Consider the following 18,116-nt stretch of genomic DNA (forward strand, 5'->3'; position numbering starts at 1 on the left):
ACTGACACTCTCAGAGGGGCCTGGCTCTTTGGCTCAGAGCGTCCGTGTCCCTCTCCCAAGTCCCGGCCTTTCCCAGGGCCACTCTGCGCCCGGCGGGGAGGGGAGTCCTTCGCGGCCCCACGCGAGACCCGCGGGCAGAGCGCGAGGCCTCGTCCCCCCGCGGAGCCACTGCTTTCGCCGCGCTCGGGCCCGACGCGTCCGGGCGCACGCCCCAGAGCACCCCGCTGCGCCCGCGTCGCCGAGACGTTCCTGCGTCCTAACGGGCCCCCACGCCGGCGGGCGGTCCCCGCGCGCTGCGCTTCCTCTCGGCAACGCGTCCGGCAGCGAGTCCGGCAGCGACACCCCCATTGGCCCCGCGCCCCGCCACCGGCCATTGGCTCGCAGTGCCTGTTTTACATAGGCCGCTCTGGCCAATCGGTGCGCGGTGCCTACTTAACATGCACGGTGGCCGCCAGTCAGCTAGCGCGGGGGCCGGGCCACCACGTGCTGTTGCTAAGCTCGGGCTTCTAAATTGTTACTAGCGCGGCCGGCCTATCCCAGCCCAGCTCCGCATCTGTCAACATTCTCGGCTCCGCCCGAGGCGCTCGGCTCGCCCCCATTGGCCCTGGTCGGGCCCTGCGCCCGCCCCCGGAGCCCGAACACCGCCTCCCATTGGCTCTGCGGGCCGCCGCTCTCCCTTATGTGTCAATTTGAGGGCCTGAGGCGGAGGGTGGCGGCCGAGCGCCGGAGTCCGCGGAGTGTGGAAGTGCGGCGGCCGGGCGCGCGCGGCGGGCGGCGAGCGGAGCCGGCCGGAGCGGGCCGGGCAGCGGCCGCCGCCGTCCCGTGGGGGACAGGCGCGGGCGGGAGGATGGAGCTGAACTCCCTGCTGATCCTGCTGGAGGCGGCCGAGTACCTGGAGCGCAGGGATCGAGGTAGCGCTGGCGCCCCATTGTGCGCCCGCAGCGGTGGGCGGGCGGCGGGTCCGGGCCGGGCGGGGGCCGCTGACCGCGCCATGTGTCCGCAGAGGCCGAGCACGGCTACGCCTCGGTGCTGCCCTTCGACGGCGACTTCACCAGGGAGAAAACAAAGGCGGCCAGCCTGGTGCGCAAGGCCCCGAACAACAGGTACCGCCCCCCACGCCCGCCCCCGCCCGGCCCGGCCCGAACCCCCGCCCCCACCCGGAGCGTGGTCCCTGGGCCCCGATTCCCGGCCCGCGGCCCTCAGCACCGCCGCCGCGCGCCCCGGCGGCCAGCCTGGAGGAGGAGGCGCGCAGGCCGCGGCCGCAGCCCCGCCCGGCCGGCCCCGCCCTCGCCGTCGCCATCTTCCTGCGGCCGCGCCTCCCGGGCCGTTCGCGTAAACAGTGCCACGCGTACAGCGCCCGCCGCCGGGGTCCGCTCCCGCGCCCGCTCCCCGCCCCCGAATTGTTCTGGACTTTTCCAGGCGGTAGAAAAGTTGTCAGCGGGCGCTGGCTGGTGCCCGGTCGGTCTGGGGAAACAGCTTCAGCCAGGGTCCCCAGCGGCTGCCGGCCCTAACCCCTTTTTTCCGCGGGTGGGTGGGCGGCCTCCTTTCGACTGACTCAGAGCCGAACTGTGCTGCTCGGCGACCTCCCCCAACTCCCAGGAGCCTGAACAGAGAAGGCGAGTGGAGGCGCTGTCCTGGGCCACCACTCCTCCCAGGGTGCCCACCGCTCCTGCCCGGCCTCCTGACACAGCGAAACTCCAGCCACCAGTGTGGGGGTCGTCTTCTTTAAGACGGAGGCCTTTTAAGGGGGCGGGAGGAGGGGCAGGCTGCACGTCAGGGGCCCCATGAAGGCATTACTCCTGGTGCCAGCTGCGTCCTCCATACCTTGGCCTCGTGTTCAGGCAGCAGAACGCCTGAAGCTGGGGTGCGTACAGGTGCCCCGCGTGGGAAATGGGGATCCTGGGCCGGGGCTCCCCAGGGATTTCCGTCTTCCTCGCTGCTGTGAGGACCGCGGCACACCTGGCCCTGTCTGGGCCCACCTTGGCCCACCCCTTCTGTGTGAGCAGGCTGGGAGCTGCGTTTGTGGAGGGCTTCAGAGCCCCAAGGCATGGCTCGTTCCTGTGGCCTGCCTGTTCTGGGGAAACAGAAAGGCTGGCGCAGGGACCCATCTCTGTGGTGTCCTGAGCCAGGCGAGGAATTAGTGAGTCCCCTGCTGCCCTGGCTGGGACCTGTCTCTGAGTCCCAGCCCCTGGTCCCTTACTGGGGACAGTTTAGGGAAGGACAGGAGTGTGACGAGGGGACCATTGCCACAGGCCTCCTCAGTGTGCCAGCCCGGCCCCTGCTGCTGCTTCTCACCAGACCGAGTCCCTGACCGGTGGAGAAGTCCGGGGCGCGAGCTGGGGCTCCCCCAGCGTGGAGTACCCAGAGCAGGCAACCAGCGTCCTGGCCAAGGCTGCCCGAACACTGCCTCTATGCTGAGTGTTTCACACACGCAGCCGGTTCATCTTCACCCCAGGCTCAGAGAGGCGATGTGATTTTTATCTCTATTTATGGCCAAGGAAACTGAGGCAAGGAGAGGTTTAGTTACTTGCCCGCCACTCACCCACCTCTGATGACACCTGTTCTGAGTTGGGGTCTTAGCTGTCCACATTCTGCTGGGACAGAGACCATGGGGGCACTGTTGAGGGAGGCAGAGGGCTCCCTAACTCTGGTGCATCTCCCCCTGGCTCCTCTGGGCCGAGCCCCGCTCCCCTGGGGCTTGAGGCAGCCCAGGGCTGGCGGCTTGGCCCCTCCTTTGATGGGCAGCACTGCCCTGGAGGCTTTCCTCAGCCAGCCCAGACAAGTAGCCGGGCAGAGCAGGGGGCGAGAGGGTCTCTGAGCCCCTGACTTGTCTCCACCTGTGAGGCTTCCATGCTCTGCCAAGGTGAGGGAGGGGACATGGCACAGTGGGGCTGGGGCAACACGTAGGGAGTGGGGCTAGAGGACAGTGTCAGGGTTGAGGGAGGCGGCAGGGGACTGGGGCCAGCCTGCAGGGGGGTCTATTCTATGGGAAGTGTGCTTGTCTCCTGGGGTCACAGGAGTGCTGGGAACGCACTTGGCCCAGCCTCAGCGGGGATGGGTCCCACCTCTCCTGAGGGATAGAGTGCTCCAGGGACCCATGTGGCGAACATCCCCCTCGATGGGCCCCAAGGGTCTCTGGGTCCAGGAGGAGCTGCAGGAGGGGCCCTGGCTGCTGGAGGAGTGCCCCCTGCCTCCAGGGTGGGGTCCAGTCCCACACCACCCTTCAAGGGGTAGGCAGGTAGGCTTTTACATTGAAGGGCACCTGCTGACCCTGACCTCCCTTCTGAGCCAGCAGACTACAGACCCATGTGGCCAGGCTGCGGTTTGGGCTGAGGACAGAGAGCACAGCTCATTCCTGTGGCCTGCCTGTTCTGGGGAAGCAAAAGGCTGGTGCAGGGGCCCATCTCTGTGAGGCCAGTGAGGAGCATATGGCTGTGGCCTCTGCTCGCTCTGGCTGGCCCTGGCAGTGGTTCTTGAGGCTCCTTGTCCAGCCCATGTGACCATCAGGCTCTCCAGGATCCTGACACCTGGGTCTGGAGGCTCTGCTGAGGCTACACAGGGGGGCCCAGAGCCTGTTGGTGCAGCAGGTGGGAGGGGCAGGCCCTTGGCCTGAGTGGATGGGACAGGAGACACCAGATCCCAAGTTCCTGAAGCAGGCAGTGGTCAACAGAAACTTCAGGAAGGAGCCAGGACCTGAGGGCAGGGAGAGGCCTCAGGGCTGGGTCTGGAGGTGCCCGGAAGTGGTCTGAGCTCTCTGCCCACCTGTGCAGCAGCATCCTGGGAGGCCCGGGAGCCCTGGCTGGCCTGTGGGGTCCTGCCTGGACTGGGAAGGTGGCCTGGAGCTGGGAGCGAGGTCCCCCTGCCTCGTTGTCCTCCAGGGCAGATGCTGTGGCACCTGCTGTGGTGCTCGGAGTTGTGTGCCCATGTCTGAATGGGCAAGACAGGTGAGCAGCAGGTGGGGCCACTGTCCCCAGAGAGGCTGAGCCCGGGCCTCCAGGGCGGCCCATCCTGCTAGCACACAGTGCCCGAGGGAAGTGGAAGGGCTGGCGTCAGTGTCCCCCTCCGCCCACTGGCCTGGGAAGCATCCACATCTCAGAAGCCCCCTCATGGGCTGACCTGGCTGACACTGCTGTGTCCCTGGTCCCCATTGGTAAGGTGGGCTGTGGTCACGCAGGTGTGTGAGCCCAACAGAGTGGTGGTGTCAGGACAGGACCACCCGTGTCCTGAGGGCCAGGTCTCGGCTCCATCTCCACCTGCTGTTTGTCCCAGGTACTAGGCTGCTTTGGCTCCAAGGACACAGCTGGCCTCAGGGATTGGGGAGCAGGGAAGGCAAGTAGTTAGTAGGGGTCAGCGCCAGGACCTGCTGCTGCTCTCTGGGCCTCCCCCACCCCTCTGGAAGGAGGCCTGGGTCCTCCTGTCAGCCAGATTCCCCACAGGCCTTGCTAGGTGGGCTTGTGGCCCTGGGCGCCCTGGACCTGCCTGCATCTCTGGGCGTCCCTGTGAGCAGACCCGGCCCCTGTTGCTGCTTCTCACCAAACCAAGTCCCTGACCCATGGAGAACTCCCGGGCGTGAGCTGGGGCTCCCCCAGCATGCAGTACCCAAAGCTGACAACCAGTGTCCACCCTCAACACGTGGTTCCCCCAACCCTGGGTGGGCAGCTGTCCCAGCCCTCACTGTTCTGGTCCATTCCGGAACCCAGACACAGCCAGCCACTGTCTGCCGGTCCTGGCCCCTGAGGAGGGCGCTGTTCTGTGCCCTGATGGTCACGCAGCAGAGTGAGCTCTGTCTTTCTGTCTCCCTAAACAGGTCTTCACACAACGAGCTAGAAAAGCACAGGTAAGTGATCCCCCCAGCCCCCAACGTGAGCCCAGCACCTGGCCCACCCTTCTACTGAGGGTATGTGGTGCGCTGAGCCCGCCCTTGTCCCGGGCATGGCCAAGTGTGCTGCTAGGGTGTGTCCTTGTCTTGGGAAGGGTCAAGCTTGGAGGAGGAGGCTGAGGTCTGTTTCAGGCACTCTGTGCTAGAGGCAGGAGATGGCGGGGGGCCCAGGCCCTGCTTTCCGGAGCTCATCCAAGTGGGAGTCAGAGACCTGGAGCAGGGCCCCTTGTGCTATGTGACAGTCTGGGCTCTTAGCTTTCAGAACAGTGGTCTCCAATCAGGAGGGTTCGGTTCTCTGCCCTATGCATTCTGGGGTCTGCCTTCCAAGGAGCCGTGCTACAGGCTTGTCCGAGGGGCAGATGGAGAGCAGCCAGTGCCTGGCCGTGTGGGAAGCTCCGGCCCAGGGCAGGATTCAGGCGAGCCCTCGAGTAAAGCTGCGGGGTGTTCGTTCCCCCTGGTGACAGCCGGAGGCAGCTAGGGCTGCAGGCCCAGCGCTGCTGGTGGGGATGAGGTGCAGGTGAGCTCAGGGGCCTAGGGGCTGGCAGCGGGAGCCCTGGGTGAGTGCAGAGGCAGCCCTAGAGGCAGGAGCCCCCATGCTAGGACGAGGAAGGTTCCCCTGAAGGATGCTGGGCCATCGCTCCCTCCTGACTTGTGATCCCATCTGTGAAATGGGTCAGCTCTTTCTTCCCTTCCTGGTGGGGCAGGTCTGCGTGCTGGCTGAGCCCCCCCACCGTCCCCTCTAGAAAAATTTGATGCTCGGCCAGGTCTCCGCCTCCCCCCCCATGTCTACCCCCACAGCAGCGCCAGCTTCCGTTCCCCTGGGATTCGGGCTGCTGGCTGGGGCGGGCAGCTGGGCAGGGACAGAACGCAGTGTTCTCTGAGGAACTGCACTTCCTGGACAGGTCATGTGTGTTTGGGGGGTTCCCTAGAGGCCACAGAGGTGGGGGCAGGTACAGGACCCAAGAGAACCAGGGAGGCCTGGGGTTGTTCCCAGGCCTAAGGAGACCAGCCTAGCCTTGACCAAGACCCAGGAGCTGGGGCAGGCACTTGGGAGTGTTCAGGGAAGGCTTCCTGGAGGCAGTCCCTGGGAGGACAGCTTCCCAATGGGAACAGGCTGAGGGGCAGTGACATTGGGGGAGGATGGGTGGCAAGGATGTGGCAGCCGTTGGGGAGGACAGGGGACCCCTGCAGCTGCCGTTTGACCTGGCTTTGCCCTCTGCTCTCTCTTTGCAGAGGCTGCATTTAGCCAGGGCCTCATGGAGCCTTCTTGAGACATAGAGGAGGGAGGGGTGGGCGGCCAGGGTGTCTCTGTGGACTCCCCCTCCCCAGTGCAGGGGGTTTCTGTCTCTGGCTGGCCAAGAGGCAGATGTGGACAGCCCCAGGCACTCACAGGCCTGGGGCCCTGGATCACAGCCTACCTGATGCCAGCTGCTCTTGGCTGCAGGAAGGGCTGCGTGCTGTCTTGAGGAAGGAAGGAAGCCCCTGGCTGGGCCACCCAGCCATCCCCGGGAGGCAGGCCCTGGACATTGCTTTGCCCGGAGGTGTCCCCTTACTGGGGACTGGGCAGAGCCTATGGGACTTCCCCTTGTGGGTGCTCTGAGCCGAGCCTGCCCAGCCCTTCTCCTCCTCCCTTTGTAGAGAGGCAGCTTCAGCAGGTCTGAGGCCGGTGCGTCGTTGCCGACCCCAGGGTCCTGGGGACTGTGGAGGCCTCACCTTCTTGGCTGCTGACCTCACTGGCCCTACTCCAGGCTATGGTCTTAGTGTGTTTTGGGGGAAGGTCCCAGCCTTCTCTCTTGGCCCTGGACAGCCCCTGGATGGCAGAGCCCATCCCAAAGGCCGGTCCAGAGTCCTCGGCTGAGTCCCTGCCCCACATTCCCCCAAGCATGTCCAGGTTTTGGGAGGTCCCCAGGAGCCCCCTGCAGCCCAGCCTCATGTGCTGATGCAGCCTCACACGGCCTTCACGTACCTCGGGAAGTTCTGTTGGCAACATCTAGAAAATGCAGGCAGACGGAGGGAGTGGGAGGCACATTTGCTCCTGGGCCGCCCCTAGCTCCCCGTCAGCCGCAGCCAGGTTCTCTGGTTGGCTGGGACGCTGGCGTGGAGCCAGGCCCTCTCGGTGCCCTGGGTCCCCCTCTGGGTTTGGGGTTTTGGGGGGAGCTGGAAAGTGCTGCGTCAGAGGTGGGGCTGCTGTTGATACCAGCCCAGCGCGTTAGTCCTGCAGGCGGGTTCTGCCTCCTGAATCCACACAGGGTTCCTTCAGGAAGTGGGGGTTTTAAAAACCCTTTGGATGCCCAGGGACAGCCGTGGGGTGCTGGCAGGGGACCCAGGGCACTGCAGCGGCTTCAGGAGGGGAGGGCTCAGTGGGAGCCCAGTGCAGCGCTGGGCCAAGGGGCTTCCTGGCTCAGAGGGGTGGGTGGGGATCTTCCTGGGGTCCCACAACCAGCCACTGGTAGAGTTGGCTCCAGGCCACTGCCACTGCTCAGGGCAGGAATTTCTGTGGCCTCCAGCCCTGGCGCCTGCCCTCCTGGGCCAGGTGGACCTGTTACTGGCTTGGACGGTGCATGTGTGTGGTCAGATGGCTTCTGTTTGTCTCTCGAGAAAGGTGTTCCGTGATTTCTAAAGCGGTCTGTTCGCGGACCTCCCCTGCACCCCACCCCAGAGACTGCATCCCAGGCACTCGGAGGCTGAGCCACATCCTCCTCTGCTCCCCGCGGGCACTAACATTGCCGATGAGACTTGGATAAGGAGGGGACCTTGTTCTCCATTTCCTCACTTGATCTTTCACCTGACACCACGTACGTAAGTCCTGTCCACCTGCGTCAGGGCACACTCCTCCACCTGCTCATCCCCGATGACTGCACGGGACACTTGGCTGTGCCACCAGCGTTCTTAGTGATGACCCTCTGGTTAACACAGGGACTTCCGGACAGTCCTGCGATGTGCCTTGGTGGGCACAGACCTTTGCGGATCCGAGGGGATAGTTTTGTAGGACCAAGGCCCTAAAAGTAGAGATGCTGGTTGGCGGTCAGTGGTAACGGTGCCGATGGCCCTTCAGACCTGTGTCCCCTTTTACTCTCCCACCAGCAAACCATCAACGATCCCTCGAGTTGGCTGGCGCAGGAGCCATCCCTTCTCACGTCAGCCCGTCGGAGGGTGCCAGTCGTACCTCCTTGTTTGCGTGTGCATTTCCTGGCTCTGGTGAGATGGAGCCGGGCGTTAGGTTAGGTTGGCCCTCGTGTCCTGCAGCCTGTTTGTGTCCTCCGCCCGTTGTGACGTCGAGGCATTCTGCTTTTAATTTTTGATGTGTATGAGCTCAAAATACCACAAATACTAACCATTTGTCTTTTATATGTATTGCAAAGATTTTTCTACTTGTTATTTGTCCGTTAGCTGTGTTTTTCTTTCTTGTGCAAACGTGTCTTTCTCTGGTTGTTACAGCAATGTGTGTGTGTGTGTTTTTTTTAGCATAGAAAACCTGAAAAATACAGAAAAGTACAAAGCTAAAGAAATAAAATTGCCAGGCGCATCGCCTGGAGACGCCTGCTCCCTGTGCCTCGTTTTGTTCTGTCGTCTCTCGTGTGCGTCTGCTCTTTTATTTTTTAAACAAAATTGGGTCACTTGTCACCTGTGTGGTTCCGTATTCTAATTTTTTCACTTAACATTCATGATATGCACGTGTAACACACTAAAATGATCATGAGGTTGTTTTGGGGTGGTGGAATTTGGGGGTACTTTTAATTTTTTTTCCTTTTAAAGTTGATTTGCATTTTTAAATTGTTCTGCAGAGGTCATGTAGTGCTGATGTAATTACGTGGTGGGTTGGAAAGCCATTTGCTAGAGTGGAGCAGGGAAGGAGGCCCTTGGTAACACCCCCACTTGCAGACCTAGTCCCAGTGGTGGCTGCAGTACGTTGGCAACATGCCTCGGGAAAGGGCCCCTCCTTTAGCAGAGAGAGCACCCTTTGGCCTCTTGCCTGCACAGTTCCTGGGTTGGGGGGTGGCAGGGCGCTCGCTCCTGTTGGAGGTGGGGAGGCTGAGCTTCCAGGAACTGGGGTAGTCATGTAGTGGCAGCCTGGGACCCCTTTCCCTGCACCTGTGCACGGGAGGCAGCGTGGGAGATGCTGAGCATCTTGGCCCCATTCAGGCCACCTCCAGGCAGACCTCCCGACTGGTGCAGCTGTTAACCGCTGCACCCAGCAGCCCCCTCCTCCTTCAGTCTCCTCCTCTGTCCAAAGGAATGGCTGTCCCTACCCACGTTATTCCCAGGGAGACAAGATTTGCTGGGCTTGGGAACGGCAGGAGCAGACATGCCAGGGCTGGGGTGCTCAGTGTTGGTGCCATGTGGGGGAAGTCACGTGTGTAGGCATCAGCTGAGGCAGGGCAGTTGGGCGGCAGGTTTTCAAAAGATTCAGAAAGTATTCCTGCCCCTTGACCTGGTCATTCCGCTCGTAAGGATTTACCCAAAGCAAAGTGTCCTATATTTGGAAGCAGACTCTGTGGCCTGCACGGGATGGGTGAGTCTATGGTTGAACATGGCAGTGACAAAACCTCCTGGTGCCTTGCACTGCTAGGCAGGTGCATGTGGGCGTGGCCAGGGTCCCAGGCCTCTGGGTGAGCTGGACTCCCCACACCCCGTGAGCTCCACCATCCTCCCCCGCAGACAAGCAGGCCAGCCGGGAAGGTGGTGGTTCCGCAGGGGCAGGCCTAGGATGAAGCCAGGGCCTCTCTCCCGAGGTGCCCGATGAATGTGTCCTGGAGTATTGTAGCATGTGAGCAAGTGCCCTTGAGTGTGAACAAGCAAGCAAGCACCACTGGGTGTCACGGCTCCAGTTCTGTGAAAAGTGGATTCGTCTGTGGATATAGGGACAGACTCTGGAATGAGGCGGTTTGCAAGGGGATATGAAACTTGGGTTGGAAGGGCCTGGTCCCTGGCCCTCTCTTGACCTAGGCTGATCATGTTTCCATGGTCACAAAAGTGACAGCACATTGTGCACGGTGAGGTGGAGAGGCATAAATCTAGTCTGGGTCTCTCCAGATCTCTGGGTGCAGCCTGAACAGCACCCGTCGCCTTACCCCACCCTGCCCTGCATGAGGACTCCAGGGCAGGGATAGGGGATGGGGGATGGCAGGGGGGCGAGCTGGGGCTCCTGGGCAGTGCCTGGTGGTGACGCACTGAGACTCTGCAGGCCATGGTGAGCTGGGCGTTTCTGCCGGGTGTCTGGGAGCTGTGGGTGTTGGGCTGCTCCTGGGGTGGGGGGAGTTTCCAGCCAGGCCAGGAGGGGATCCTCAGAGAGAGACCCTCAGCACATCAGCAGTGGATGGTGAGGATGGGTCTGTGCAGGGCCCTGCAAACTGCCTCCTGCCCTCCCCCAGACCTCTCACCCCATGAGCTTTGCCACCCCAGCCTGATGGTTCTGTCTCTGGCTCTTTCAGACGAGCCAAACTCAGGCTGTACCTGGAGCAGCTCAAGCAACTGGTGCCCCTGGGCCCCGACAGCACCCGCCACACCACGCTGAGCCTCCTGAAGCGGGCCAAGGTGCATATCAAGGTGAGTGGGCCTTGCGCTCCACCCTGCCCTGTCCGGGTGCCTCGGTGTCCCTGCATGCCTGGGGGGTGTGCTCACAGGGGACCCTGGGCAGCCCTTGGATCAGAGGGCCTGAAGGTGGGTGGGGAGCCATCTGGCGGGTGTGTGTCGGGGGCCTAGTGGTTTTTGCCAGGGTGGAGGAGCAGCAACAGAAGCTGCCAAAGGGTCGAGGTAGTTCCGTGGCTTGTGCTGCGTTTGTTGGGTGCTGATGGCATAAGAAGCCGCAGTGCAGCATAGGCTGGGGTGGAGAAGAGGAGTTCGAGGGACAGATAGCTCTCTGGGGCCCTGGGCTGTGAAGAGGCAGCTGCTAGAAGGAGAGAGTGGGCCAGGAAGGAGAGAAGAGGCCAGGAGGGGCAGGTTTCCTGGGAGCCATCAGAAGGCAGACTAAAAGTAGGCAGCCTGGTGGGGGTGCCAGGGTGGAGGTTGGGGCAGTGGGGGCTGGCAGGAGGTCTGGGCTGAGGGAGACATTCCCTGGGGGCAGCCCCCAAAGGACTTTTGACAGCCCTGTTGGTTTGGGGGCCTTGTGACATTTGGGCCAACCAGGGCAAGTCTCCATCTGCTCTGAGGGCCTCTGCCTGCATAGGCATGGCCACCTCCAGGCTGCGGTGGCAGGAGCTTTGAGAGGGGCACAACCAGAGCCCTGGGGGCCCTCACAGAGCAAGCAGCGTCTCAGTGGGGCCCACAGGAAGGTTTAGAGAGGGCAGGGCGCAGGTGTTGCAGAGATAGGCATGGCACAAGCCACAGCCCTGCGGGGGCAGGCAGGGCCGGGAGTGTGTGAGGAGACCCGCTGGAAGCAGGACTGTCCTGGAGAAGGTGCCAGCCAAAGATCGGGTAGCGCTGACCCAGGGTGTCATGGCCACACATGGCTCAGCTTGACCAAGGCTGCCTGGTGGCTGCAGGTGTTAGAGCTGGGCCATAGATGGAAACCATAGGGCTGGGAGGTGGCATCTGACTGTGACCGCCTGGCTGGGACAGAGAGGGATCCACCTCAGGCTGTGGGGCGGGTAGAGACTGGGCACCGTGTGGCCCACAGCCTGGCTAGGTCTTGTCAAGGAGAGGGAACCTCCCCGGCCCAGGCCTGGGTGCCCCGGTTCCTGGCCAGGGGGAAGTGGGGAGTCCCCTTCCCGCTGTGGGCTCACAGCCCCCCTTGCCCGCAGAAACTGGAGGAGCAGGACCGCCGGGCACTGAGCATCAAGGAGCAGCTGCAGCAGGAGCATCGCTTCCTGAAGCGGCGCCTGGAGCAGCTGTCGGTGCAGAGCGTGGAGCGCGTGCGCACAGATAGCACAGGCTCCGCCGTCTCCACGGACGACTCAGAGCAAGGTGGGGCGTGGGGCAGCCTCACCTGGGCCTCCGGGCACTCAGTGGCGCCGCTCCCTGGGTGGAGAGAAGGCGCCTGGTGCTGGGGTTGGGGAGAACCCTCCCAGCTCCCTGCTGCACTGGGGTGTGTGTTTGTCACCGTCTAAGCGCAGAAGGGACTGGACAGGGAGGGTGGGATGCAGAGGCCACATGGCCCGCTGAGGACTGGTGCTTCTGAGGCTGGGTCCTTAGCCAGAGCCCTCCTGGCGTCTGCTGCCCCAGGGCCCAGACAGCGCCGTCTGCACTTCTGCTCCTCTGCCCAGAGCTTCTGCTTCCAGAAAAGGGAGAAATGGGCTGGCACCCTTAGAGTGGCCTGACCCCATCCCCGCTCTGTTCTCCCCAGAAGTGGACATAGAGGGCATGGAATTTGGCCCTGGTGAGCTGGACAGTGTTGGCAGCAGCAGTGACGCGGACGACCACTACAGCCTGCAGAGTGGCAGCGGCGGCGACAGTGGCTTTGGGCCCCACTGCCGGCGGCTGGGCCGCCCCGCCCTCTCGTAGGCCCGTGCCCTCTGCTCCTTGGCCTGCCTGCCCGCCAGCCACGCGTGTCAGCCCTCCAGTTCTCCTTCAGTTGACGCCAGCCTCTCCACAGGCCCACTGCTGTGCCATTCTGGAAACTCCAGCTGCCGCCTGGGCTGCCTGGCACTGCCCGCTTGCTGGTCAGGGCCTGCCGAGCTGCCTGCCCCTCTCAGCGGGGCAGAGTCCCCTGCAAGGAGGCAGGGCCCAGCTTCCACGTCCGGAGCCCTGGTCAGCGTAGCCGCCCACGGTCTGTTCTCAGATTCCTAATCATTCCAGAAGTATTAAATATCATTGCTGCAAACCTCGGCAGGTGCCGTGTGAGGGGCTTAATGACCACCACAGGGAGCTCAGACCCCAACCCTGGATCCCAGGAGAAAGGAGTGGACCAAGGAAGGAAGGAAGGAAGGCAAGGCTGTCTGTCCATCCGTCCGTCTGTCCACCTACCTGTCAGTCCACATAGGCTCCTGGTGTGGACAAGGGATCTGTGAAGGGCGGGACCTGGGTGAGCACCTGGGGCAGGTGGGTGGTCAAGGTCCTTCCCACGTCGCAGTTGTCAGAACCTAGGGCTGGGCTCTCGGGGCAGGCCAGGCCAGCCCAGCCCACACCGAGCTGGGCAGTGTCTGCTCTGGTAGGACTGTCAGACGCACACACGCACGCACCTAGGTACACGCACTCATGTACATGCTCACACACGCAGACACACCTGGGCACCCTGAGGTCACCTGTTCTGGGGATGATGGCCTTCAGGGGTCATCTGGCAAACATCAGCTGTGCCTGGTTCCCCCTCCAGCTCCCGCTCACCCACGCCCACCCATCCTGCCTGCCTGTCTGCATAGGAGAGGGGCATCTCTTCCTGGCTAGGGCTGGGGTGAGCTGGAGGCTGGTAAGAGTTGCAGCCACTGGGTCCTCGGGGGTTTACTCATCTCCCTTTTTTAAACAAAAAGCAAAAAAGTAAAATGCTGCACTGCCCAGCAGCCCAGTTAGGGCTCCGGGAGCCACCTTAGGAAAGGGCTCTTCATGAGCTCTGCTGCGGCAGCCTCAGCTGGCAGAGAGGCTTTCCCAAAAAAAAACAACCATTTTTTAAAAAAAGAAAGCCTAAAGACTCTCGGCCAAGGGACGTCCGTGTGTGCCGCCTCTGTTTCCTGTACCAGATTTTTGTACTCTATTTTCCTAGCCGTTGTTGTGTCCTTGTTTGCTGAGGGGTGGGAGCCACCCAGCGTCTCAGGGACCTGTCCCTCTGTCATGTCGTCAAAGTGTGCCTTGTGTCTTGTGTCTGGCCTTGCCCTTCCCACCAGCATGTCCCTCGTGGCTCAGGGTGCCCCAGGCCTGCCCAGCTAGTGCTGTCCTCTCATCTCCTGTGGGCAGCCCCTCCCAGCAGCCAGGGCTTCCTGGGGGTGATGCAGCCAGGCCCCTGTGGGTGGCACGGAGGGGCCTAGTGTTGCCCTCCCCAGCAGCTGGCAGGGGCCTACTTGCTCACTAGAGAGGTGGATTCTCACCTGTCACCTGACTCGAGCCCCCTGCTTCCTGGCCTAAGTGAGGGCTCCAGGTTTCAGACACTGGCAGCCAATGAAGACTGCTCACTGGGTGGTGCAGGCCTGGCACCAGGAGGCTTGCACCCGCCTTTCCTTCCTGACGTCCTCTGTCCTTGGGGCTGGCCCACAGCAGTGCCTGCCGTGCCTCTGGTGCATCTCTAGCCAATTTCCATATCATGGGGAAAATTTGTGTCTATTTCCAGTCATAGGCATAGATGCCCCAGGGTGAAGGGCCCTTTGTGGTGGAAAGGGGTCCCTGGAAACAACTCTGGTACAGAACCTGCCCTGCAGGCCATAGGGGGTGTGGTGCCTGGAGCTGAGGGGCATCCGAACGCGTTGTGGGTGGTTGTGAGGAGGCCTGTCTGCATCTCCTTCTGGCCCCACTGGGGGCCGGGGCACCCAGAAAGGAGCTTCCCCTGCCTGCCTGATTCTGTCCCCCCCGAGGCTTCATTTCAAACACTGCAGCACCTCTGAGCAAGGCGGGCCGTGTGTAAAACCTTGCTTCCCCAGCCAGCACTCCAGGGCCCTGAGGTGGTCGTGTCCCTGCCCTCAATTCTTGAAGCACCAGCTCCCTGCCCCACCCTCCAGTGCCTGGGGCAGCCAGGGGGCTTCTGCTCTCATCTCTGACCAGCAGAATCTACCCAGTGACCAGTGGTGGCCCCTCAGCCGACCCTCCCAGCAGCTCAGCCTGTGGCTCTTGAGGCCGTGGTTCCCACGTGGACTGGGAGGCAGTCTCATAGCCACCCAGAGTGCTGTTCAGCTGCCCCTCCCTGCCACCAGCAGGTGGGTGAAGGGTGGCCCACTGGGTGGGGGCTAGTGCTGGGAGTCACCATATGCTCAAACCTCCCACTGCTCCCTGCCAGGGGCCCAGGCTGCCATCACTGGAGGCTGCAGGGACCAAGAGGCCATCACCGTGTCTATAGAGAGCAGACAGGAGCAGAACAGCGCCGGGGGCTCCTGAGCCTCTGCGTGTGCCCTCCCAGCCCACACCGGTGCTCTCGGCCACTGAGCACCCAGACTCAGGCTTGGGTTCCCCAGACTGACTGGAAGGCAGCTCCCGCGTACCAGGATAACCCCCGCAAACCACATAGCAGACCCCGCCATCCTCGCAGAGGGGAAAAGGCTGCAGCAAGGCTTTGCCTCTGCAGACCCCATCTTAGTGGCACAGTGCTTGGGCCTGTGTTCCCCGGGTGGTGGAGCCCTGTACTGGTCTGTGGCCCTGGGGGCCCCACTCTGCTGTCTGCCCCAGCCCATGCCGTCTGCTGGGCAAGGCAGGCTTCCCCGTGCCCTGCCTCCCTCTGTCAGGGAACCTGGGACCCCTCTCCCCACTGCCTGCATAGAGGACCCTGACCCTGGGCCAGCAGTGTGGCCCCAGGTCCATGTTGGGCACTAGGGCAGGTTCCGTGCCAGAGTCAGGGGCCACACGAAGGCCTGGTGCCGGTGAGGGAGGTGTGCGCTAGAGGGGAAAGGGGCCCCCGCCCACCTGTCCACCGTGTGGGCCATGCTGTGTCCTTATGTCATTGTAATATAAATACAGATTTTTATATCTCACCCTGCTGGCTCCGGCTCTTTCTGTGATTGTCACTGTCACCATGCTTTGCGCCCTGCCCTCGGCCTCCAAGCAGAGAGCCTGGCCCAGGGGCACCACACTGTGTGGCCTTTGGGCTGTGGCCCTCGTTGCCCTACCACAGCCTCTTTTCTGGGAGGCCTGACGGAGCACGTCGCCCCCTGCTGCCAACCACACCGGGCCCACCATCACAGCTGCCTCCCTGGATGCTTTGGCACCTGGAGCTGGGTGAAGGCGGGTTTGAGGCGGGTGCCCCTACAGGCCTGTTGGCCAACTGGATGCTCTTGTTGCTCTTGTCCCAGAGGCACTGGGACTTTGCCTCTGGCTCTTCTGCTGGGGCCCTGCTGGCCGAGGACAGCCCAGCCCTTGGGGTGCTCCATGCCAGCCAGGAACCCTCTGCATAGAGGCTGCCAGCTCTCAGAGCTGCACTGTGAGAATCCTCCTGCACCTGTTCCCAGAACTACCTGGGTATGGCTTCTGCTTCCTGTCATGGGGACCTGCCGTGCTGAAGTGAAGTGAGATGGCATGGCCAGCCATCCCCTTGTGCCGGTGGTGACCGTGGAGACACAGGCTCCTGTCGTGCCCGTCATGGGGTGGTTGTGAGGTGATGAGACTTCGCACAGTGGGGAGAAGAGGTCTTGCTCTCACCCAAGCAAGCCGGGCTGGCTGCCTGCTCCCCCACAGGGAGGCCTTTTGGAGGGAACGCCCCTGGAAGCAGAGATCTCTGATCTGCCGGGCCAGGGTTGGGGCGGTGTGGGCCCAGATACTCTGGTGCAGAGGGAGGAGTCCTGGGGGCCCAGCAATGGGCAGCTGAGAGGACATGCCTGCCTTGAGTGCTGGAGAATTGATGGAGCTGGGTGGTCATACGGGGGCTCCTGAGTGTGGAGTGGCCACACTGTGCACATGGCAGCTATGCACTGGAGATGGCCCAGTGGGACCCGCCAGCAGGTTGTGGGGTGGCCATGGAGGGTACCTGCCGGGGCCCTCGGAGCAATCTGAGCTCCCCCAACCCCCAGCAGCAGAGTCTGGATCGTTGAACCTGTGTGCGTCCCAGGAACCCTTGAGGCCATTAGTGGGGGCACCCCAGGAAAGAAAGCAGTTCCTCCTGGGAATGTGGCTGGGGCTCAGAATGACCAGGATTTGGTCATTCATGTAAATGTGGACATTTAAATCCCAAATATTATGATTTGGGATCACCACTACCATTTTCTATCAAGGGCATGCAGGTGCCAGGGGCTGTACCCAGTTCCATGTATGATTGGTACCTGGTATCATCATGCTGGGCCCTTCTCACAGGTGGCACACTGAGATTTGGAGACGCACCCCTCCCCTGCTCACCAGGCTGGAGGGTGGGATACCTGGGACAGGATCCCTGTCCTTTGGGAAGCCCTTGATTCTCCCAGCAGAGTCCATCTCTGTTTTCCATCTTTGTGCTTGTTGGGTTACAGCAAGTCCCTCTCCAAGTAGGACATCTGCATTACAGCAAGTCCCCCTACAAGTGGGACACCTGTCTGCAGCCTCCCACCCACCCTCTTCTTGGCAGCCTGAATGACCTCAAAGGTCTCCTTGCTCACCTCCCTAAAGTCCTCCTCTGGGTCCCCATGGCCTCTGGATTAAACCCAAACACGGCCATTTGTCCTTCAGCTCCATTCGGCCCACCCCTGCACTGACTTTAGCCCCCACTCCCACCTGCTCCTTGCATTCACTAGCTCAGGCACAACCTCCTCTGGGAAGTGGGCCCTGAGCCCCCTATATCCCTTCCCACCATATTTTTGCTGAGACTATGGCCACCCAAATTAGGCGCTGGAATCATCTGGGCTAATTGCCACAGGACCTTCTCATTCCTTCCTCCTTTCCTAGTCCCTGGCCAGGTCAGCCGCGTGCACTCCAGCCTCATGGGCATCTTTCTAGAATGTAAACGGTTATGCCACTGATGTGCTGAGCCTCAGGGGCTCACAACTCCTCCTCCTGTCCTGAGGCCCTTTCTGACACCCCACCAGTCCCAGTCTCCGCTGCCAGCCCTTGTGGTCCCCATTCCTCCCCACTTCAAAGGCCCTCTCCACATGGCCACCTTGGTGAATGAACTCTGTCACCTCCTCTGGGCTTGTGCTGACCCAAACCTGCTCCTGAGTTTGGGGACTGAGTTCTCACTCTGTCACATGAATGTCAACAGGATGGAAAACAAACTCTTTCCCAACCCTGTAGTCTTCTACTTTCTTCTTAATAGGAAGGATTAGTAGGAAGAATAGGAAGAAATGCCACCCCCTGCTCAGCTGGAAACCCCAGAGTCTCCCGGACCCAGGCTAGTCATCAGGCCCCAGGCTCTGCCAGCTCCTGCAGCTCTCTCTGTCCAGCTCTCTCCTCCTCCTACATGCTGCAAGAGTGGTCCTGTATCTTGTCTCTTACTACCTTTTGTCATTTTTGGTCTTGCAGAATTAGGCTTCTAACACACATCTCAGAATTCACTCTCCTGCTTGAAAACACCCCCCATTCTCCATTGCTTGCAGAATAGAGTCCCACAAAATTCATGGAAAACTACATCTAAAAACAAATAATCTTTAGCATCTGACTGTTACTTCTAACGTTTAAAAATAGTCTGAAAAGATATTGTCCAAAACCTAAAATATTTTTAAATACTAATAGGAGAAAATCGCTTCCACAGGAAGGAGAAAAAGCAAAC

General features: G+C 61.7%; 1 protein-coding gene across 3 annotated transcripts; it reads left to right on the forward strand.

Annotated features, from left to right (window-relative positions):
• The first annotated feature begins 543 nt into the window (after positions 1–543).
• On the forward strand, positions 544–15,420 carry MXD4 (MAX dimerization protein 4). 3 transcript variants are annotated; one of them, XR_002730567.1, is made up of 7 exons: positions 544–911; positions 1,004–1,103; positions 4,808–4,837; positions 10,312–10,426; positions 11,620–11,782; positions 12,162–14,652; positions 14,733–15,420. XR_002730567.1 is itself a non-coding variant. In XM_023206786.1 (6 exons), exons 1-6 carry the CDS (start codon positions 680–682, stop codon positions 12,317–12,319), a joined length of 798 nt encoding a protein of 265 aa, XP_023062554.1. In that variant the 5' UTR covers positions 544–679; the 3' UTR covers positions 12,320–15,420. The 3 variants fall into 3 exon arrangements, 2 of the variants coding, with proteins under 2 accessions (XP_023062554.1, XP_023062555.1); XM_023206786.1 differs by having other exon boundaries at positions 12,162–15,420; XM_023206787.1 differs by lacking the exon at positions 4,808–4,837 and having other exon boundaries at positions 12,162–15,420.
• Positions 15,421–18,116: the final 2,696 nt, after the last annotated feature.

The sequence above is a fragment of the Piliocolobus tephrosceles genome, chromosome 3 (genome assembly GCF_002776525.5).
Source record: "Piliocolobus tephrosceles isolate RC106 chromosome 3, ASM277652v3, whole genome shotgun sequence".
NCBI classification, from domain to species: Eukaryota; Metazoa; Chordata; class Mammalia; order Primates; family Cercopithecidae; genus Piliocolobus; species Piliocolobus tephrosceles.